Source organism: Silurus aristotelis (assembly GCF_946808225.1).
Source record: "Silurus aristotelis genome assembly, chromosome: 22".
NCBI lineage: Eukaryota > Metazoa > Chordata > Actinopteri > Siluriformes > Siluridae > Silurus > Silurus aristotelis.
In genome coordinates, this window is record NC_139595.1 from 1,640,616 (window position 1) to 1,664,382 (window position 23,767).

The following is a 23,767-nucleotide window of genomic DNA, read 5'->3' on the forward strand; positions in this document are numbered from 1 at the left end:
GATATATATATACACACACACACACACACACACACACACACACACACACACACTGATCAGGTATAACATTATGACCACCTGCCTAATATTTTGTCCACTTTTGCTGCTAAAACAGTCGTGACCCCTCGAACATTAACAGCATGAACTTCTTCAGCTGTTTGAGCTACTTTTGCTCGTCTGTTGGATCGGAACCACAGTTCGGACCGTTTCACCACTGTTCCTTCCTTGGAGCACTTTTGATAAGATTCTGAACACTGCAGACCAGGAACATCTTACGAGAGCTGCAGTTTTGGAGAGGCTCTAACCCAGACGTCTAGACGTCTCAATTTGTCAAACTCGCTCAAATCGTAACGCTTAAAAACCGAGCTCCGTATCTTGTGCTTGTATTTACAGGGAAATGAAAACTTCTGTTAAAGTCGATCTACTTTATCAGCGTGACTCACGTTCTCGTTCTGGAAAGTGTGCAGGAAGTTCCCTCCCAAATCGCCGTCGTCTCTCGGCGTGCCGGGCGGATTACTCAGACTGCTCAGGTTATTGGGAGAATTCTACATCGGTGGGAAGGAGGGGGAGGGGTTTCACAAACAATCAAACACATCATGACAAGCTGTTATAATAAAATGCCGGTGCTGTTGTTGATTATTTTCCTATAAGTGTGTGACACGGTTGTATTTACCTTAGCAAGGCTGTCAATATCACCTGAGCCTGTAAAAAAAAACATCACAATGCTCTTTATTTAGTCTCTGATTGTATAAATATGATTGAAATGACTCTTTAATTTTTTTTACCTAACGAGCCGTTCATGTGGTGAGGCTCCATCCCTCCCATGGGGCCGTCAGGACCTAACGAGAACTGAAGTAAATAAAGTGGTAAATGACGGAGAAACATGTTCCTGTACGCAGAAAAAGGTGGGATATAAAACGTGACTCACATTGGACCTGTTTCCTCCTGGTGGCACTGAGTTTATCATCGTGTACAGATTCTCACCAGAATTAGTCGAATCTGATGAATGGGAGAAAAAAAAATAAATCACTGGATTGTGATTGGCTGGAGGTTCAGGAGTGACATCGAATCGAAATGCTCAGAGCATCGTTAATAAAGCTTTAATCGATTACGCTGAATACACGTTAACTCCAAGCTTCCCGTTTCTGAAGTACGCAGCATGCAGCAGAATTCTGCAACGTGACGTTCGGAGTAATCACAGTCAGTGTAGTGGTCAGGTTTACCTGCTGGACTGGGCATGATGGGAGTTCCTGGTGGACAGCCTCCTCCTCCGCCTCCTGGTGGCCCCTGAGCCAAAACAACACATCAGGATTCACATCAGGAGCATCACTGATGAACAGTTTGGTCAAATATCAAGTACAGACAGTGTTCCCCTGACCAAGACACTCTTTCTGTTTGTTTTTGTTTTTTTTACATATTTGCGTCGGTAAAAAACAATTTATTTAAATATCTTTAACAGTAGATGCGCTATACTTTTATTATTTACAAAGTGACCAATATTTTCAATGTCAACTGATTTCTCCTCGTCTGTCCATCGCGTTCTCTCAGCACCGCCGCTGCTACGTGAATATGACGCGTCGCAACACTACGGAGACCGAGGCGTGTCCTGAGAGTCACATAAACTACAGATTAACATGGCAGAGGTAGAGCTGTAACATCCTGCACACTACAAAGGTGTGTGTGTGTGTGTGTGAAAAGGGGTCACGTGTTAGAAGTCAAAAAGCACTTAAAGTAAATTGATGATTTGCTGTCTGTCTGAACCAATAAAATAAAAGTGAACAGCACCATAGTACTGCATCGTAACGGGGGGGGGGGATCGTATCATGTGTGTTTAACGTAACGTGTCGTTGGCTACGGATCGAGATGAGAATCGCATCGGCCTCAGTTACAGAGATGCGCATCCCTAATACTTCCTATAAATCTAAATACTCTTTAAGCTTGTCGTGACAAATAATTTCTCAGAAGCATCGCGTTCGCATTTTGATCTGATTGATGTTAAACCGGATTCAGGAATCTGTCGTGCATGAGAACTCATTCAAGGAATTCGAGTTACTCTCGGAGACTGATGCGTATTGTGATACTCATCTATTTAAAACGGCGTCGCAAAGCATCCAGCATCTTAAAATAGCTGAAAGAACTTTATAACTTTATAACGCCTGGCCTCCACGGTTCGGGTGTAAGCCCAATTCGCATTTACGACCCTCTTCTTTCCTGTTCCTTTGAACTTCCTTTGATGTTTTATCAGATTCTATTCATTCGTTTCCTCGGCCGAAGTGAACTAAATGTTCCTCTTCCTGTCTGTGCTCTTTGCTGCTTTGCCAAGAACTTCGTTTATTTTGTCAGCAAGTTTCAAGACGGAGACGAAATATCTCACCACGTATGTGCCGGGAGACGATGAAGAATACTGGATCTGCAAAACATCAAACTCTTTTAATGAACCAGACTTCAGAGTGTAGACAAGATTTTTATCTGAGAAATATTCTCAAGCTTACCGTGTTGGTGTTATTAGGATTAGGCCACGGTCGTCCGGTTCCTGGTCCCCTGAGTGACAAAATAACAATCAATCTAAAAACTCAATTGTTGATTTTTCTAGATTTAATTTTCTATACTTCTTCTTCTTCTTTCGGCTGCTCCCATAAGGGGTCGCCACAGCGGATCATCCGTCTCCATACCACCCTGTCCTCTACATCTGCTTCTTTCACACCAACTACCTGCATGTCTTCCTCACCACTGAACCTCCTCCGTGGCCTTCCTCTTTTCCTCTATCCTGGTGGCTCCATCTTCAGCATTTTTCTACCAATATAATTCATGTCCCTTCTCTGCACATGTCCAAACCATCTCAATCTCGCCTCCCTCATCCTGTGACCAAAACGTCCTACATGTGCTGTCCCTCTAATAAACTAATTTCTAATCTTGTCCATCCTCGTCACTCCCAACGAAAACCTTAACATCTTCAGCTCTGCTACCTCCAGCTCCTTCTCCTGTCTTTTACTCAATGCCACTGTCTCTAATCCATACAACATCTCAGGTCTCACCACAGTCCTATAAACTTTCCCTTTCATTCTTGCAGATACCCTACTATCACAAATCACTCCTGTCACTCTTCTCCACCCACTCCACCCTGCCTGCACTCTTTTCTTTACTTCTCTAACACACTCTCCATTACTTTGCACTGTTGACCCCAGGTACCTGAATTCCTCCACCTTCTCCAGCTCTTCTCCCTGCGACCGCATCACTCCACTGCCCTCCCTCTCATTCACACACATGTACTCTGTCTTACTCCTACTGACTCTCATTCCCCTTCTCTCCAGCGCATATCTCCACCTCTCCAGGCTCTTCTCAACCTGCTCTCTACTCTCACCACAAATCACAATATCATCTGCAAACATCATAGTCCAGGGAGACTCCTGTCTGACCTCGTCCGTCAACCTGTCCATCACCACTGCAAACAGGAAAGGGCTCAGGGCCGATCCTTGATGCAGTCCAACCTTCACCCTGAACCAGTCTGTCGTACCTACTGTACACTTTACTGCCGTCACACTGTCCTCATACATGTCCTGCACCACCCTCACATACTTCTCTGACACACCTGACTTCCACATACAATACCACAACTCCTCTCTCGGCACCCTGTCGTACGCTTTCTCTAAATCCACAAATACACAATGCAGCTCCTTCTGTCCTTCTCTATACTTCTCCATCAACATCCTCAAAGCAAATAAGGAATCTGTGGTGCTCTTCCTCGGCATGAAACCATACTGTTGCTCACAGATGGTCACCTCTTCTCTCAGCCTGGCTTCCACTACTCTTTCCCATAACTTCATGGTGTGACTGATCAACTTAATTCCCCTGTAGTTACTGCAGGAATTGAATTTTCTATACTGTTTTTTTTTTTTTATATATTTTTATCATAACCACTTATTCAGTAGAGCAGGTTAAGGAGATGCTGCTTCAACTGTAAAGGAAAAAGTCTCCAGTTTCAGAACTTTAGAACAAGGTGTTTTTAGCCAATTCCAAGGATTTTCTTCCTTGAACTCAATATTCTCCTGAACATTGGTTCATTTGGTGGACGCATAAAATTCACTCTAATTCAAAAGATAATTATTAATTATTTGAAAGTGAATACGGACAAAAATTTGTGGACACCTGAGCAAAGGATTAGTATGTGCTTCCTTTTGAACATCCCATTCCGCATTTAGTCCCTATTTATTATTATAATAACCTCCACTCTTCTGGGAAGATGTTCCACTGGAGATATGTGGAGATTCATTTAACTTAAAGTCAGATACTGATGTAGGTGAGAAGGTGAGAAGGTTGTGTGGAGAACTTACATGTTAACTCCTGGCATGTTGGGGCCCATAGAGTTTGGAGGTCTCATCCCACCACCGTAAGTCTGCAATGATAACCATGGATCAGACTAACGAGAGAAAGAGGGAGGGGGAGAAAACAAACTGTTAGTCAAAGTAAAAAACATAATGGAGATTATAATATCCCATAATTATGTTATAATGTTTCATATCTGTGCAAATGCTTTGCATGTGAAAGATCTTAATGGACAAACCTGTGGTCCGGGCCCCATGGGTGACATCCCCCGAGGCATGTTCATCCTCTGCATGGGTCCCAGATTCGGATGGCCTGAAAATCAACAAGCAAACAGAGGTAACGTGTGTTTCCTGGGTTGACGATAGGATTCACGTGTTAGACGTTATGAAGAAGGCATGCGATGTTCAGCAAGTTGAAAAAGCAGCGCATTTATAAACATATGATGTTTTTATATTCCTATATTCTATATACTTTATATACTGGGTTTCTGCAGGTTTAACAGTCAATTAAAAACTTCTTAAGACACTTTTAAAGACATCACGACATCAAAAACACACAAAAATACGCAACTGCCCTTAAAAGAGCCTTAAATTAAACGACACCACTACAAAAACAAACAAACAAGAACAACATTCTGGAACATTTTAATGGCTGTTACATGGAAATCGCAAAATTAACAACCGCTTTAAATTATTTAGGACTTTTAAAGGACAAAACGTTCGATTTGTAGATTTTAGGCTTTTTAAGGGTCGACCCCAAAATAGTGGAAGATTCGAAGTTTCGATAGGAGGAGTCTGATTCGACTACCAAACTCACTCTCGAATCGGTGTAAAGAAACGAGGATCCTACCATTTTGGATACATGGGGGTGCTCAATGTCTGATTTCACAAAGAACTACCGGAATTCTCCTAATAAGTTAACGAGTTAATAAGCAAGAAGCTTTTAGTAAATATTTGTAACGTGCGTTTCACATTCAATGATCCGTGACAGGAACATTATTGCGGCAGGGATTTCAATAGTTAACACTGTCTGAGAAAAATTCCGTAAAGCTATAATTCTGTTCGAATTGAATTGTGTAAACGAATTTTTGTTTGTTTTTCGGTGCTGCACTTCGGCGGGCAGGCAGTGTGGCCGAATGAATCCGATTTGCCGACATGCGAAATGCGAATCCGAAATGGTTTTATACGTTTTGTTCTGTATCTTTGTACGCAGTGGCTTTAAAATGTTTTATCCAAGAATCGTTTGACGAAAGTTTATCCACGTGGCCTTTCATTTCGACTTTAAAAGGATAAAAAGTCGTCGTCGGTTTCGTCTCTCACTCGGCAGGTGGTTTTGGTCGCTTTATTACCCACATGTTTACTACCTGGTGTCATGTCAAAAATATTCTGATTCGACTATATAAATCCTTAGTCGGGGACACCCCTATTGTGGATCCATAAGATACATGTTCTATTCTATTCTATTATTGATATATGATATTATATATAAATATAAGAATCATTCCAATAAGAGCATTTCTTCCACAATGACCCTGTGCCCTGTGTTGTTCTTTCCTGCAAACGATTGGATTGGTCGGGGAAAGAAAAAAATTATTAAATGTGACTGGTTAATTTATTCCCAAATAGTGGAGCTTGCGCTACCTGGAGGCCGTGTGGGGTCTATTATATTCGGAGGTAAAGGTTGTCCTCCTGGAGGCTGGTGGAGAGAGGAGGAGAAGATCGCATGAGCAGGAGGGATATTTTTTATTCATTCTCTATATTAGAAATCAGTTAATTAAAAAAAGAAATCGGTCTCAGACCCGAACCGACCTGGTTACTCATCCGGATGGGCGGCCGAGGTCCTCCTGCGTAACGCGGGGACATGAACGCCTGCAGGGAACGGAGAGAAAAAAAGGGAATAATTGAACCCTTTCTCACAGCAATGAAATATGGAATATATTTTCCAGAAAGTACGCATGCGATAAAGCAGATGAATACACGAAGCTGGAGATAAAGAAAAAAAGCTTCAGTAAGCAAAAAAAGAGGACACGCCCCATGTTTACCTGGCCGTGAGCTCCCATCATGTTAGCGTTAGGTGGAGGCTGTGAGTGAGGAGAAGCCTGGGAGCCGGTCGGACCCTGCAGCGCCAGAAGATTAAGAGGATGAGGATGAAAAGATGCAGGAAGTTATAACAGAAATCATGCTGGCAGCAGCGTGAAGCAAAACCCGAAGCGACGTGTCGTGATGCAGGTTTGAGACGTGAGAAGCAGCGACACTCAGTGGTTAGTTTTACAGTAACTGATCCAAATCCAAGTATTTATACAGAGTTTATAAATATAATCATGAAAATTGGCTTATTTAACGTTTCACATTTGTTTTTACACTTGAAACTGGAATGAATTAAAGCCAGACTGAGCTCATACACTATACACAAATAATACAAAAAGATGGAAAAGTTGCATAAGTATTTGTCCCCCGTTGCTGTAAAACCGGGTTCGTTCTCACAGGGTCCTTTATTTGGACTATTTGTTGTGTATTTGACATATGAGTGTATTTCAGTTCCAGTTCTGATTAAATATGAGACAGGTTAAAGAGGAGTGAATACTTATTTCGTCATGACGTGATTTGTTACGTCATTGCTCTTATAATGAGTCACAGGACAGTGGTACTTCTCAAGCTGTAAAGAAAGTTGACTTTCTCAGATATAAAAAAAAAGCTAAATTCTATTTATAAACTTGAATAAACTGGCAAGTAAATAATGCACGAGAATTAGTTTTGCTTTGTGCATCAATAATCCGTTTCTGATGATAATGCAGTTTCCTGAAGTTTTTTCTTATATATTTTATTTATTATTTATGCGCTGTGCATCTCCATAACTTTCTGACGCGGATGCGATTCAGTACGTTAAAGATACATATGAAGACGCTACTGATGCGATGCCGTTCCCCCGTTACGGTGCAGTGCAAACCACCAAAACACCAATGCGATTCAATAGGGGAAAATATGATGCTCTGCAATACGATCGATCGACTTTAAACTGTAAACATTTCATGATTTATGCCATTTTTTAAAATATACATTAGGGATGTGCATCTCAGGACCTGAAGCTGATGAGATCTTGATGCATCGCCGAATTGCTGAATATATATAACTAACTAAATGGGAATTATGCAAACGTTCAAAAGAATGCTAAATATACCAAAGATTTATCTTGAAAAAAAACAAAACCCATTGAAGCAGTTCCGGATGTAAGCACTAGAGGGCAGTAGCGGTGTTCCATTGTGCTTTGGATCTTTAACTGGCCTTGTTTCGTGTTTCATGGCGTGTCCACTGATGCATGGATCCACACTGAGATAATGGACCTTGCTTGGATGGAACATACAGCATGGGATACGTGTTTGTGATTCTATTATTAGGCTACGGTGCCTACGAAGCCTTTTCTATTCCAACACTTCAGCTGTGCTTTTCTCGAACAACAAAACAAGTCTTCTGCCTTGTTTAACACCTAATCGTGTCGATGAGGCAGGAAACAGGAAGTTATATGATGCTGCTAGTTGACACGAACGCATTTGTGCGATTGTGCTGCGCGACTCCGCTCGCCTCTTACGGGCAGTGTGGTAATAGTAACCCTACTTTGCGAAGCGAGAGTGCTCCAACGGTGGCTGCCATTAGCGCCTAATGGTCGTAATCAAACTGACTCCCGGAGGACGCCGGGGGCTTGGCGGATAACCAGAGGCGGAGGCAATAATGGCCCCTCTGTGTGTGTGTGTGTGTGTGTGTGTGTGTGTGTGTGTGTGTCGGCTGGAAACGGATGGCACGTGTGTGTGCATATGTGTGTGTTTAGGAGGATCCAGAAGGGAGGGGAGGTATTGATGATAGCCTGCTGTACTCTCGCTGAAACGGGAGGCTGATGGACGCCGGTTATTAAAGGTGCAGGACAAAAGCTTACCTGGAAGAATCCGGGGGGCATCGGGCCTCCTGGCATGCCATCTCCGGGTGGCAGGTTGCCCAGGACAGGGCTCGGAGCTGCTGCTGCACTCTGTGGAGAGACGGCGGACTTTAAAAATACTGTTTTACACCGTGAGCAAACGTGATACATCGACGTTTTGGAAATGTCCGCGCCTTTTTTTTTTCGTAGACACGTCAGGATTATTAAATGTATTATTATTATTATTCTTTGACCCTATTTTCAAAACGTGTCTTTTTAGGCGGGAATATCAGTGATGACGTATACATACTTCTGATTTGTTGTGTTGTGTTTATAAGTTGTTGTTGTTAATTGTTTGATGTGTCTTAACTGTATCGAGTAAAAAAGTTTTGAGACTAGTTTATGCAACATGCCAACAGATGGCAGCACAAGGCTGCACGCGCAGTCGCATGGAGCACCGACCTTCGTAAGTCAGTGTGCCGAAAGAAATCGTCATCCTGTCTACATCAGGAGCCGTGCGACTGGTGTTTTTCTGACCACGTGCGTTACTACGTCTTCTATTGTGACCACTGGTCTGGTCTCCCGTTGAGTTCCCTCACGTATAAGAGGGATGCGGTACGGCATGACGTCGTTGGCTTGTTTTTTCAACCCCTCTTGTTGTCTGAATATTCTGCGCGCGGTAAAAATGGAAGCGTCAGCAAAATCAATAGCGGAAATGTGCCTCATCCGAGATCTCTCGTCTTCTTAACGAGCTGAGATTTTTTTAGACAAGTCGGGAGTCTAATCAATCAAAGTCAATTACGGTGAACGTCGCTTAGGATTACGGGCGGCTTTTCTGACGGAGCTGGATGTTTTCTTGCAAGGTCAGCGTTTCAGACGCCCCATGATCGCTTTATGATTCTATTAAAGTGTCTGCCGTGGAATTGAAGAAGCTTTGCGTCGGCTCTAAAGTCCGCCGGTCCTGTGCTTTACTTTAGTTTTTTGAATTATATTTGATATTGTGTTGCAACACGCCACCATCAGAAACAACAGAAAGAGCAGGAGTACAGTAGAGAGCGTCTGAGTCGTGCAGGAGAAGATCCGGAGCTGCTCACGGCTTCTTTTCTTATCATCCCTGTGGATCTAACAAAGCACTTTAACGTCAGCGCAGAAATCCCTCGGTGCTCCGATTGCGTCTGGGTGTGTGTGTATGTGGCATGTGTGTGTTTTTGTGTTCCACTTACTCCGTGCACATTATTCTGTGAGGATGCACAGCTACAGATCTGTTTTTTGTTTTTTGTTTCTTTACACTCAAAACACCTCTCTTATTATCTCGAGTTCTGGATACGGAAAAATGTATCCGATTTAATACCAATAAAATGTATACGAAGAGACGATGGTTTTTTGCTGCCATATAAGAAGAATCACTAAAATTAACCTCCATCGATCGACTCCAAACTGTAAACGTTTCATGATTTATACTGTTTTTTTAAAATATACATTAGGGATGTGCATCTCAGGACCTGAGGCTGATGAGATTCGCATCTCGATGCGTAGCCAATGATACGATACAGTAAAGATACAATTGAAGCAGCTATGAATGTGATACGATTCCCCCCTAATTACGATCCGATCCGATTTCCATTCGATCCAAATCGATACGATTTAATGAAAAAAATATGATGTAATGCAATTCAATATGGTACACACAGAGTTCACTTTTGTTTCTTTTGCTCAGACAAACAACAAATCATCAATTTGCATAAGTGCCTTCTGACTTCTAACACATGAAATCAACCCAGACGTCCTTTTCCTGTTGTGTCTGCAGGAAGTTACAGCTCTACCTCTGCCATGTTAATCTGTATTCTATGTGTTTGTCACTACACGCCTCGGCCTACCGCAGTGTTGCGATGCGTCGTATTCACGTAGCAGCGGCGGTGTTGAGAGAACGCGCTCGACAGACGAGGAGAAATCAGTCAACAACAAGCGCATCTTCTCATAATGATATATAAATAAATAGATTTTTACCGACGCAAATATGGTTTTTACGAATGCCTTGTATCCGATGCACCTTTTTAAACCGATGGATCACATCGTTAACTTTTATGCCGATTGGTGAATCTTACCATCACTTGTATACAGCGATAAAACAAATTAAATAGCATTTTAATAAACCCTGTTATTAAATTCATTATTATTCCGTATTAAAAACTGAAAGCGCATTGCAGCTGATTCACTGCATTGGCTGAGCTACGTTATTGGAAGATCTTTTTCACGCTTATACCGAATACGTTTTGTCGAAAAGTTGTAATTTTGTTGTGTTCTCAGTGAGTTTTTTTTTTAGAGGTCTGTGGGCGTGTCTTAAAGGAACAATGCGGTAATTTACGGTGCATATAATCATACATGTGTGGCAAGTACATTCAAAACTGATGCTATGCTCCGGTTCTGTTTATAAGAAGAAAACAAAGCAGGTCTCAGGAGGTTATTTGGTGCATCCGAGAGTTTTAATCTCCCATGCTGGCTCAAGGTCGAGCTCAATCCAGCACCCCGGGTATAAAATCTGATTAGAACAAAGGTCAGGATTTGAGGGGCTTATAGCAGGTAGAGCAGCATCTTCAACTCAAATCCCTGTAAGAGCTTCATCTCGTTAGAGCTGCCTCTTATCGGAAGACTGAGGGTGATACACAGAGAAAATCTATGAAGCTAACAAGTCAAGGAAGCTTACTGTTGTCACTCTGCCAGGTTTTATATTTCAGAGGCATGGCTTCAGACTTGAGGGCGGAGTTAAATGTTTTGAGCCTTTAGATGAGATACAACGGTTTTGATACAATGCGAGCCACAAGCTTCAGATAAATACATTACATGGCAAGGTTTGTGGACACCTGACCATTAGCTTGGTTATGTGCTTTCTAAAGATCCCATTCCACATTTTGTCCCCATTTCCTGTTATGATTACCTCCTCTCTTCTAGGAAGATGTTCCACTAGCTGTTGTGGAGATTGTGTGAGATTTCAAGTGTGTTAGTAAAGTCAGGTACTGATGTAGGTGATGAAGCGAGGAGGCCTGGGGTGCATTCAGCATTCATATTTATTCATTGTCCTATAGGGTTCAGGGTCAGAGTGCTATAGCAGGAGATCTCCCACACACTTTCAACCTATGGAAAGGATGTCTTCATTGAGATTTTCTGGCTTTGTGCACAGGGGCATTGTCATGCTGGAACAGGTTTTTGTCTTCTAGTTCAAGTGAAGGCAAAGATTTCATGCTTTAGCATCCAAATATACAATTCTGTCTATATTGGATGTTTGCCTCCAACTTTGTGGTAACAGTTTGGAGAAGAACCACATGTGGGTGGAAAGGTCAGGTGTCCTAATACTTCTGATTTATTTATAGTTAAGTACTACTTCCTGCAGGGGGGGGGGGGGGTAAAAGTGACCTCACAAACACCTTCTTAAGTACAAGATGTTGCTGTTTGTAGATGAAGAAAAAACAGATAAAGAATAACATCTCTAAACACTCGTTTAGTGAAGTTTAATCCTCCCATGGTGTTGAATGAGGGCAGATGGACACGTTTTTGAGGCCAGTGTTTAATCGTCTTTGTGTCAGAGTGGCATAAACAAGAGAATCAGAGTGAGATTAGTTTGGTCTGGAAAAGTGGGCTGAACAAGTCAACAGTCAGCCGGATAAACCCCTTAAATGCTGCGAGGATACAGAACACAACATCACACTGAACTGTTTGGGAGCTGTAAGTGTTTGAATACGGACTGTAAGGACCATGATGACAGTGAGGAAAGTGAGGACCATGAGGACTGTGAGGAAAGGGAGGATAGTGAGGACTGTAAGGACCATGATGACAGTGAGGAAAGTGAGGACCATGAGGACTGCGAGGAAAGGGAGGACCAAGAGAAAAGTGAATGCAGTGAGGAAAGTAAGGAGCATAAAGACAGTGAGGACCATGTTGGACAAGAGCGAGGATGAGAAGATGATCAGTTTGGGTTCCCTGATATACACTAATGACCTGCTGGGAGAAGTTAAAAAGCAGGAGGAGGACTGAACGGCTATTTTCATAAGAAAAGGACATCTTGGAGGACTGCAGGTTTGGGGGAATGACCCGAGGCTGACTACGCTCAATCCATCTGTAGGCAAACATCTTCCTAAATAAGGAGGAACATCTGCTTAACAATCAGAACAACTCTTCAGCGACCTTCTGTTTGCATGTAAAAAAAACCCCACTATTGACTGTAAAGGAATTTTAGTTCGTTTATTTCCCATACAAAGTGCCAGGATGTGATGCGATGTTCTTTACACACCTTAATGCATCAACACTTTTTTCCCTTCTTCCTAAAGCCTACATTATCCTTTTTTTTCCTGTGGATCACTTAAGTAGAGAATAAAACACACTGCATTGTGCTGTGTAATAAAATAATCAGTGATAGAACGAAGTGATAAAGTGGAGCTCTGAGGTGTTTTATTCCTCTTATTCGACAGTAAGTTACACCAGCTTTCTTTCTTGAAATGAATAAGACACAGAAACTACAAATTGTACGCCTTCAAAAACCACAAAAAAATAAAAATAATTTTACCACTGAAAATGGAGACTCCTCACGAATGTTTATTACCATAGTAACAGTTACACGATTATCGCTGATGGCAAAAAGAAACTCATTTCGACGCCTTTAAACGAGACGGGGGAGCGTGTCACGAAGGCTTCTTATCTCACTTCCTTTTTATAAATTTGTTCTACATTTGAATAAAAAAAAAAAAAAAGAAAAGGCGAGTGAGATGAAGCGTTGTATCTGCATGAGAATACAGAGCGTCTCCTCACAAAACCCCCCCGGAGAACCTCCGTCTCACGCAAAACAGAAGTCTGGTGTTATCAGCTTGTAAAGTCTCTGAGAGAAACAGCAGGAGAAGAAAGCCTCCACCCTTCTTGGGAGGGGAAAAAACACGACACTCTCTCTCTTGCTTCCTGAATCAATCACTCTTATCAGACCATCACAAACCCCTATGGAGTGAGGAAGAGCGAGCTTGTTGCCCAGGGCCACTCGGCACCACCAGTCTAAACATGGCAGGCCGTCTCCGCTTCCTGCTCGGGCCGTGCCCATGGTCTATGGTTTACCAGCTCAAATGAGACGTCTCTGGTCTTACTGCTGGCCGAAAGGTCCTGTTTTATCTGCCTGACTCTTTTGCGTTACTGATGCTCTCGTACGTGTTCCTGTGGCATTAGAGAGGTTTCAAATAAAGTGAAATACATGTTGCAAGTTTTGAGGTCAGGAAATGGAAATGGGGCAGAAAGTAGGCACTGAGGACAGACGAGACAGACAGAGAGAGACGGAGAGAAGGAAATGAAGAATGCCAGAGATATATAAAGAAAGAGAGCTGGACGCTCATCTGCCTACGTCCTGATGAGATCCAGCTGCAGACGGTGAATGCTGCTGGAGACACTGAGAGCAAAGCCCACTTCACCTACAGAAGTGATTAAATGAGGATTGTGTACGAACTCTGGCCTCAAAAAAAGAAACAACGCAAATACAAAACTATGCGCCTGATGCGAGCGACAAAATATATTCATTTCATCCATGTTTCTGGGCAGGTGTACGCTGGAGTACAGAATTATGTGGGAGCGGAAAAAAGTGTGATAATAAAGAAACTTATAATAGAGGAGGCGAAGCATGTGACACCAAAGGGTCATGGGCTCTGTGCCCATTGGTCACACACAAGAAGGCGTGGCCTTTAAGACCATCAGTCGCACAGAACAAACCTAAGACATTGTCTTGGTGATGGAGGCATGGGCATCAGTCACACAAAAGGGGGTGTGGCCTCTGTGTCCATCAGTGACAATTTAGGAGATGTAGCCTTTTGATCTATTTGTCACAGTAAAAGAGGTGTGGCCTCTTTCTCGAATGTGTGTGTTCTTCATCAGTTATTAAAAAGGAGGCATAGCCTACATGTCCATCAGTCTTACTAAGGGAGGTATGGCCTATTTGTCCCTCCATTACAGTACTGAAGGTGTGTCCTATGTGTTCATCAATCTCACTAAGGGGGGTGTGGCCTTTCTTTCCCTCTCCCACAGTACTAAAGGCATGTATCCAGCAGTCTCACAAAAAAGTGGGCGTGGCCTACCTATACCTCTATCACAATATTGAAGGTGTGGCCTGTGTCCATCAGTCTCACTAAAAGGAGCCGTGGCTCAATCACAGAACTGAAGGTGTGGCTCTTACTAAAAGAGGCATGGTATACATGTCCCTCTGTCACAATAAAGACGGCATGACAACCCTAGATCATGGCTTCTGTGTCCTTCAGTCTTCCTAAAGGAGGCGTGACCTTTCTGTCCATCGGTGACAGTAAAGTAGACGTGGCCTCCTGCTTTCTTTCCCGTCTGCACAACATTACATTACTGTATATCCTGTCGCACTGAAACACCTGTGTCTCCTGTACGCGTCTCCTGAGGACTGATTCCTAAACAACAGAGCAATGTAAATTGACGACCGAGCTTCAGCGGGTCTTGAAACATGGCGTGGAAAAAGAAAAAAACAAAACAAAGTGCACCCCGTTGTGTCGTTAAGGCTCTCTGTATCGTTTCTGCTGATGACTCCGAGCGCGAGCTTTACTGAGAGAGCTCTCATTTAGCAGCCAGAATAGGCCTGCTGTGTCTCCACCGTCTCTCCCTCAGGGGACAGGTGTTATTGGTTTGCTTATTTACACGTTTACTTTGCACATGGTGGGGGGAGGGGGGGGGGTGCCAAAAGTGGAGTGAGGGATAACACTCGTCCATCTCCATGGAGCTTGCGGATGAGTGCCATCTGCCTGGTAACAAAGTCCGGCTCCTGACGCCGTCTCCATGATGTGTGGCATCAGGCGAGGATGAAAGTCCGGGGGGTAAAGCATGAGAGAGTGATGGACACATGGAAAGAGTAAGATGAGAAAGAGATAAAAAAAAAAAAAGATGGAGGGATGAGAGGGGGTGTATGAGTTGAGTTGCTGGACAGAGAGATAATAAGGTGGAAATGTGAGTGAAAGAGCCAGAGATGGAATAGAACGGTGTGTGTGTGTGTGTGTGTGTGTGTGTGTTTGGCCAATACAAATTTGCAGCTGTTTGTCAAGCCAATAAAGTAGCTTGAATACAATTGACAAACTGTGTGTGTGTGTGTGTGTGTGTGTGTGTGTGTGTGTGTGTGTGTGTGTGTGTGTGCTATAAAAACAGGTCTCTGTGTGGTCCCTCTTGCTTTCAAGCTTTTAAAACAGACGAGGCTGAAGGAGTTTTTGTGGCGTTTCGTTAATGATTGACAGGAAAGAGCGGCCAGAGATGGAAATCTGAGAGTCGTATAAAAGGGAAGTGTGAGTGAAGGTCAAGAGGTCAGGTGGTCCCGGGGTCAGGGGTCAGGACCTGACAAGTCCTGCGCTTTAGAACAGAACTGAAGAGCATCATTGAGATCGGCGACTATAATAACGGGGCTGATAATGAGCCTGTTGTTGGAGTAGTGTTGATGTCGACACATACTGAGGATTGACACTTTGGTGTAGTTTCAAACACAGTCACACACACACACACACACACACACATACACAAACATACGCCACTCCAATCATGGAACAGATTGGTGAACAAGAACCTGAAAAGCATTAGTGTCAACAGTTCGATTATTCCATTGTTTTGCTGTAAAGTGATCTGCTGTAAGCGTAATGGCTCCTGACAGCTGGTCCTGAGAGACGAAGGAGGAGCAGAGCGAGGGATAGAGAGAGCGAGGGAGAGAGAAACAGAGCGAGAGAGGGAGGGGAAAAAAAAAACTTCAAACAAGAAGCTTTCTCTCCATCTGCTGCCTCCTCCGCTGGCTTGCCCTGCTATTTCCTCAGCACTCCATCTCATCTCATCCCTCCTTCTCTCTCTCTCTCTCTCTCTCCATCTCTCTATCCCTCCAGCTGAAAGGGCTGTCCGTCATCTCGGGTTTTCGCTTCTTCAGAACCGTGACTCATCTCATGTGTGTTCGTGAGAAACGTGCCCCTCCGTATCTGAAGGAGGAAAGCGTCTGATGGAGAAGCTCCCGTGATGCTCCAGAATCCAGGAAATTAAAAAACATTTCATTTTCAGGTCCTAAAGCCTGGAGATGTCACGCTGTCTTTCACCGCACCTTAAAGTGACGTGAGGGTGTAACGGTACACGTATTCATACCGGAAATGTTCGTGCAAGGATTTCGGTTTGTCGCATGTGTGCGCAGAACGCAATCCTTTTCACCAGACCGCAAGTTTGTTTAGTCTCCGCCTTGCAGTGTCACTATTTTGTTTATTATTATTATTATTATTATTATTATTATTATTATTATTACTGAAAACATACACAAAAATACCAGAGGTATAAAAAAACTAGACTTAGTACAGTGTCACTGTGGCTCCTCACTCCATACTGGAAATACGATTTGTAGCGCGTTCTGTATGACCCAAATGGGGTCTAACAAATGTAAAAATGTTTCCATTTATTTCAATAAATTTAATACATTTAATTTGTGCCAATTTAACCGATTACTAAATTTTATCAATATAATAAAAAAGTGCATTAATTTGATTGATTTATTTTTATATATATAAAATTTTGTATAAAATATAATATAAATATTATTTTAAATGTTTTTATCATTTTATTTGAAATAGTTTTAAAAATGTAAACTGTTGATGCCCACAAATGTTAATAAGAGTAAACTGAGTTAATAATAATAAAAAGTTTACTTCAGAATTTTTTCAAATGGACCGAAACTGAATTGAAGCATGACTTCACGTACGTACCGAACCGTAAACCCCTCGTTGTAAATGATCCACCTGTGAACACTCGTGAAAATGTCACGTTCTCCCACGTCATTTCCGAGCGTGCTCGATCTGTCGATGCTTTGCGTTCGCGTGTTGCTCATTCCCCATAAATAATTCAAAATGAAATGAGGTTCAGGACATGCATCTGAATGGAATTTTCTATTTTCAGAAACTCTTGTGTGTATGAAGAGGAGACTCTTAAGGGTTTGACGATGGCCCGAGTGGCCCTAGCGATTAGCTCGTGAGGGAGCGGAGGCTGTGCGTGTGCTCACCCGCCCTTCCAACTGACCTTCCTGATAAAAGCGCCATTAGCGGCAATTAAACCGCAAAATGCAAAACGAGGGTCCTCGAGCCGAGCGGCTGAGACGCAGAGGTCGCGGGACGACTAACCTTTTACCGTTTTTGTGGATACGATGACGTGAACAGGAAATGGATTATTGAATAGCTTTAGGGAAGAAAAATGATTGACAGTTAACACTGAACTAACCAATGAAAACTGAGAGGAGGCAGAGCTTACATCGCATTCATTTCTTCAATGGTACTCTTCATCATCTCGTTATCTCACACATATAACTTTGTAAATCTGGTTTGATCATCGTTACAGAGAACCATGCTAAAATATTTATTAGAATCTCTCCATACTGCTATGAGGAAATCTCCACTAGAATGTGTCCATCTACCAAGTGATGGACATCGCTGGAGTTGCTGATGTCAGCTGATTTATTTATTTATTTATTTATTTATTTTTGCCAAGCCCGGCTCGTGGTCTGCATTTTTTTCTTCTTCCCTATAGTCCCTGACATATTCAATGTGCAGACTGTTGTCAGGATTACACGGCGTAGTCGTCTATACACGGAACGCTTCTCTAAAAAAATTTTGACACTTTGGAAGTTGATGATATCAAACTTATCCAAAAGACATGAGTTGAAATCTGTTACATGGTAGCTTGTTGTTTTTCAAATAAGAAAGCAAAATCAAAAATAGGTCCAAGTCCAGTCCAGACCAACAAATCTGTACAAAACCCAGTACAAAAGAAACCAGTTCAAGCCAAAAACCAAACCAAACTACTTTGGAAACCAGACCACTCCAGAAACCAATACAAATTACTTCAGAACCAGTTCATTCCAATCCAATCCAGTTTAAAAACTAAACCAGTCCAGTCTGGTCCAGAAGCCAGATCACTCTACTCCTAAAACTTAATTCAGTCCTGAAATCAGTCTAGATCAATCCAGTTCTGAAACCAGTCTAGATAAGTCCAGCCTTAAAACCATTCCAGAAGACAATCCAGTCCTGAAACCAGTCCAGATTAATTCAATCCTAAAACCAGTCTAGATTAGTCCAGCCGTAAAACCATTCCAGAAAACAGTCCAATTCTGAAACCAGTCTAAAACAATCCAGTTCTAAAACCAGTCTAGATTCGTCCAGTGATAAAACCATTCCATAGACAGTATAGTCCTGAAACTTTGTTCCAATTAATCCAGTCCTGAAACCAGTCCAGATTACCTCATTTTGAAATTATTACAGAAGACAGTCCAGTCCTGAAACCAGTCCAGATGAATCCAGTCCTGAAACCAGTCCAGATGAATTCAGTCTTGAAACTTGTCTAGATTAGTCTAGTACCAAAACCAGTCCAGTCCTGAAACTTGTCCAGATGAGTCTAGTCTCAGAACCAGTCCAGAAAACTGTCCAGTCCTAAAATAATTCCAGAAGACTGTCCAGTCCTGAAACCATTCCAGAAAAATCTAGTTTAATTCAGCCAGAAAACCAGTTCACAGTTCAGAAACCAGACCAATCCAGTCTAATCCAGTCCAGTGCTTTTACAGGAGCATGCTCTCACACATACAGCACACACTTCCAACACAGAGCACACAGAGCACATCCCAGAATTACCGCGTTACCACAGCAACCATATCACACTCAGGTGAGACAATGGGGGATGAAATTCTTTTGTCTGTAGCTCATGGGATGGTTAGAGAGTGACCTCGAGTTCAGAGTCCGGATCGAACCTGAACACTTCTCATTTGGAATGCTGTTATAACAACTTGTTCCTGATCACCTCCTATTAACCCTTTTAACGTCCTGGTACCTGAGAAACAGCCGGAACTGGAACCAGGAAAACAACAGTGGGCTTTAAATCACAGAATATAAACTGAACTAATCCGTCATGAAGACGCTCTGGAAGGACAGAATGATGGTCCAGACGTTTCCACCCGAAGATCCACAATATCATGAGGAATTTGGGCAAATCGTCGGCTCTCTAATCTTCGGCCTGGCCTCGGGAGTGCAGTACAGCATTCCAACCCCCTACAGACTCCTCTCTCTCTCTCTCTCTCTCTCTCTCTCTCTGTCTCTCTCTCTCTCTCACTTTATCTTTCTCTCGCTCTCTCTCTCTCTAACCCCCCCACACTCTTTCCCTCCGTCGCTCACGTACACACGTACACAAACACCCCCCCCACCTCTACCTCCACCTCGGCCTGGAAAACAACAGTCGAGCTGTTCATTTAAAGAGAGAGAGAGAGAGAGAGAGAGAGAGAGAAAAGAAAAGAGTGAAGAAAATTCCTGAAATACTTAAGAGTAAGGCACAGACGACTGACTGCGCAGTCACACAATTGGCATGTCGAGCCAAGAGTGCCCTTATCAGCGAGTGAGATAATTAACCCAACCCTTCACACACACACACACACACACACACACACACACACACACACACACACACACACACACACACACACAGCGCCCCAAACATGTACATGCACTTCCCTGATCTTGCGTTTCAAAAAGAAGCAGCACATCACGTTGCGTATTGTTTTGTTTATTCGCAGCGTGAAAAAAAAAGAGCGAGAGAAAAGTGCTCGTCTGAGCAACCCTTCCCCCATCGTCCTCTCTTCTGCTCTCTGCCCTCCAGTAACACTCTCTCTCACTTTCTCTCTCTCTCTCTCTCTCTCTCTCTCTCGACTCACTTCCTTCCTCTTCTCTCCATTCCCTCACTAATCCCCAGGCTCTACTGGCAGACCAGAGCGAACCTGCGCACAACCTATGAGACCCGACTCTGGCTTTCGGAGACGTTCCTGTTTACACGCGCTACACCTCTTTTTTCTCTTTCCCAGACTCGCTCGTATTTCTGTTGTTCCGAACAAATGAACCGAAACCGTTTTTTAGATGTATTATTCCACACGTATGTTTGTTTGAGAGGTGGGAGGAAACCCGGAGAGCCCCGATTAAACCCGTATGGACACGGAAGGAGAAGGAATTGTGATGCGATGTGTTTCGTTCGTCAAATGGAGCCACAGATTCAGACGAGTGGCTCGAAAGATATCTAATAAAATATATATATTATGTCAGGGACGGAAAGATTTACGGTATAAAAGTTAACGATGGGTTGCGGCGCTTTTACTGAGTGATTTGTTCCGAACGTATTTGCGTCGGTAAAAAAAACAAACGACTGATTCATTGACTTTTATTGTTTAGAAAGTGACCGATCACCGAACTGAGCGTTCTCTCGGCACCGCCGCTGCTACGTGAATATGACGCATCGCAACACTGCGTAGGCGTGTCCTGAGAGTCACATAGACTACAGATTAACATGACATTGTGGCCTCCCAGAACTAATGTCTGTATAGTGTATGTATATTAAAAAGAAAAGTAAAGCCTGAAAGGAACGTGATAATTCGCTCGGTAGTACACGCCCACAATTAACCGCAGAAACAGTTCATACACGCCCACAATTTACAACACTAACTGTTGATACACGCCCACAATTAACCCCAGCGACAGTTGGTACACGCCCAAAAAAATACCGGACACGTCATAAATGACCAAAGAAACAGCGAGCAGCAAGTATCTTTTTACTCAGAACCTTGTATGAAACCCTTGTTGTGTTTTTCGTACAACATCATAAAAACTCACATAGTATAAATCTACAAAATGGTAAAATATCTACAGATCACTGCTTCATTTTCCTTCCTGTTCGATACGTTGCTCTTCAGATATGCACGTTGTGATTGTGCTGCTTCTCCTACACACACCGTGTGCGTCTTTATCGGCACCATCCCCCTGATTAAATGAAGCGTATTGTCTCAGAGAGAAAGAGAGATAGATGCACACACAGCAGGACAGACAAATACACCCCCCCCAAACACACACACACACACAAACAGAAGCTCGTTAAGGGTTAAGCCTCTCATATCAGTGGTGTATCTCTGATGTCACCTCACAAACACAGATAAAAATAGTGTGATGCATCGAGACCTCACACGCGGACTTCCTGTGTGTCCACGAACGCACAACTTTGATCGATCGTCGCTGTTGACGCGTGTTTACACAGACCTCGAACACACACACACACACACGGCCTGGCGTTATCCGGGACCTGAAACATTCGCCGGACAATAGCTGATGATGTGGACGCTGAAGGGAAGCACAACAAGCACGCGGGCATTGAACAGTCGGTCTTTCTATTAAAGGTGTGAATGAACTATTTAAATAAGTAGCCAATAAAATGCCCCCCCGTAGTGCTTTAGGCGTCTGATCCCTGCACCCGAGTTTACTGCTGGAAATGAGACGAGGCTGTAGCAGGGGGTCTCGATGCCCCTCCTTTCCTGCTGCGTCAGGGTTAAAAAGCTAAAACGCTCGAGCTAACCTCGCCATTATCAGGCCTTGCGGTTCCCCTCCCCCACGCGATTCCCCATCCAACACTCCAACAGCTATTTCTGGCTTAAAGGGCCACGGCAGCCTGAAAAAAAAAAAAATAATCACCGACTTTATTAAATAATGCTACTGAGACGCCAAGGTGCCTCCATTGCCTTCTCACACAGGGTTTCATTCCAGGAAAGATCTCTCTCTCTCTCTCTCTCTCTCTCTCTCTCTCTCTTTCTGTCTGGATTCTGATTGGCCAGAAGGTGTGGATTAATTTTCCTCCACAACAGCAACATATATCTCACAGCATCCGGACGCGCTCGCTCTGATACGCTATCGTTTCCATGGCAACAGCTCCTTCGCAAGGCTTTACGCGTTGTAGGATGGTTTTATTCCGCTGTGACTCGATGCACTAAAGTTATTCGCGTTTCTGAGCGTAAAGGTTTCAGAAAATGTGAAATATCGAAACTGTGGGGAAATAAAAACGCAGTTAACTTTAACAGAGAAACGAGTTTGTTTGCAGGAACCTGGAGAATACGCCGGACTAATCATGACTTAAGTAAAGTATGTAAACAAAGAAATAAGAAAATATAAGAATTCACAATTAATAAAGTAGAAATGCAAAGAAGTAAGAAAGAAAGAAAGAAAGAAAGAAGGAAAGAAAGAAAAAAAGAAAGAAAGACATTTGAAACTGCAGAAAAAGTCAGATTAAAGTCAATGTTTATTTCTGCATTCGTCTATTCAGCCATTTACATTTGATTTCTATGTTGTTGCCGATAGGAGAACCCTGTCTGATACAAAGAAAATAAAAGAAATGAAGAATAGTGATGTTCTGTAGCCTGAGTGGATCAAAAAATATTTTCTGTACTTATATTACTGTACTTACACTCCTAAAACACACACACACACACACACACACACACACACACACACACACACACACACACTCCTGAACACACACACACACACTCCTGAACACACACACACACACACACACACACACACACACACACACACACACACACACACACTCCTGAACACACACACACACACACACACACACACACACACACACTCCTGAACACACACACACACACACACACACACACACACACACACACACACACACACACACACACACACACACACACTCCTGAACACACACACACACACACACACACACACACACACACTCCTGAACACACACACAAACACACACACACACACACACACACACACACACACACACACACACTCCTGAACACACACACACACACACACACACACTCCTGAACACACACAAACACACACACACACACACACACACACTCCTGAACACACACACACACACACACACACACACACACACACACACACACACTCCTGAACACACACAAACACACACACACACACACACTCCTGAACACACACACACACACACACACACACACACACTCCTGAACACACACACACAAACACACACACACACACACACACACACACACACTCCTGAAACACACACACACACACACACACACACACACACACACACACACACACACACTCCCACACACACACACTCCTGAAACACACACACACACACACTCCTGAAACACACACACACACACACACACACACACACACACACACTCCTGAAACACGTACACACTCCTTTAACACACACACACACACACACATACTCCTAAAACACACACACACACACACACACACACACACACACACACACACACACACACACACTCCTGAAACACACACACACTCCTGAAACACATAAACACTCCTGAAACACACACACACACACACACTCCTGAAACACGTACACACTCCTAAAACACACACAAACACTCCTGAAACACACACACACACTCCTGAAACACACACACACACACACACACACACTCCTGAAACACACACACACACACACACACTCCTGAAACACGTACACACTCCTAAAACACACACAAACACTCCTGAAACACACACACACACTCCTGAAACACACACACACACACACACACACAAACACTCCTGAAACACACACACACACACTCCTGAAACACACACACACACACACAAAATCCTGAAACACACACACACACACACACACA

The 23,767-nt window shown here is 43.2% G+C and overlaps 1 protein-coding gene across 2 annotated transcripts in view; it reads right to left on the reverse strand.

Moving 5' to 3' along the window:
* The window catches only part of ssbp3a (single stranded DNA binding protein 3a), a 29,740-nt gene that overhangs the window by 1,972 nt on the left and 4,001 nt on the right, over window positions 1–23,767 (reverse strand). Inside the window, exons 5-17 of one of the 2 annotated variants that reach the window (XM_083525188.1) lie at window positions 8,251–8,340; window positions 6,365–6,439; window positions 6,132–6,191; window positions 5,964–6,018; window positions 4,562–4,635; window positions 4,332–4,417; window positions 2,493–2,541; window positions 2,375–2,410; window positions 1,224–1,287; window positions 929–999; window positions 786–849; window positions 674–702; window positions 444–545 (exon numbers count right to left, since the gene is read on the reverse strand). In XM_083525188.1, coding sequence (XP_083381314.1) covers window positions 444–545; window positions 674–702; window positions 786–849; window positions 929–999; window positions 1,224–1,287; window positions 2,375–2,410; window positions 2,493–2,541; window positions 4,332–4,417; window positions 4,562–4,635; window positions 5,964–6,018; window positions 6,132–6,191; window positions 6,365–6,439; window positions 8,251–8,340 — 855 coding nt within the window. The remainder of the gene's footprint in view (window positions 1–443; window positions 546–673; window positions 703–785; window positions 850–928; window positions 1,000–1,223; window positions 1,288–2,374; window positions 2,411–2,492; window positions 2,542–4,331; window positions 4,418–4,561; window positions 4,636–5,963; window positions 6,019–6,131; window positions 6,192–6,364; window positions 6,440–8,250; window positions 8,341–23,767) is intronic. The other variant, XM_083525189.1, reaches the window with a different exon arrangement.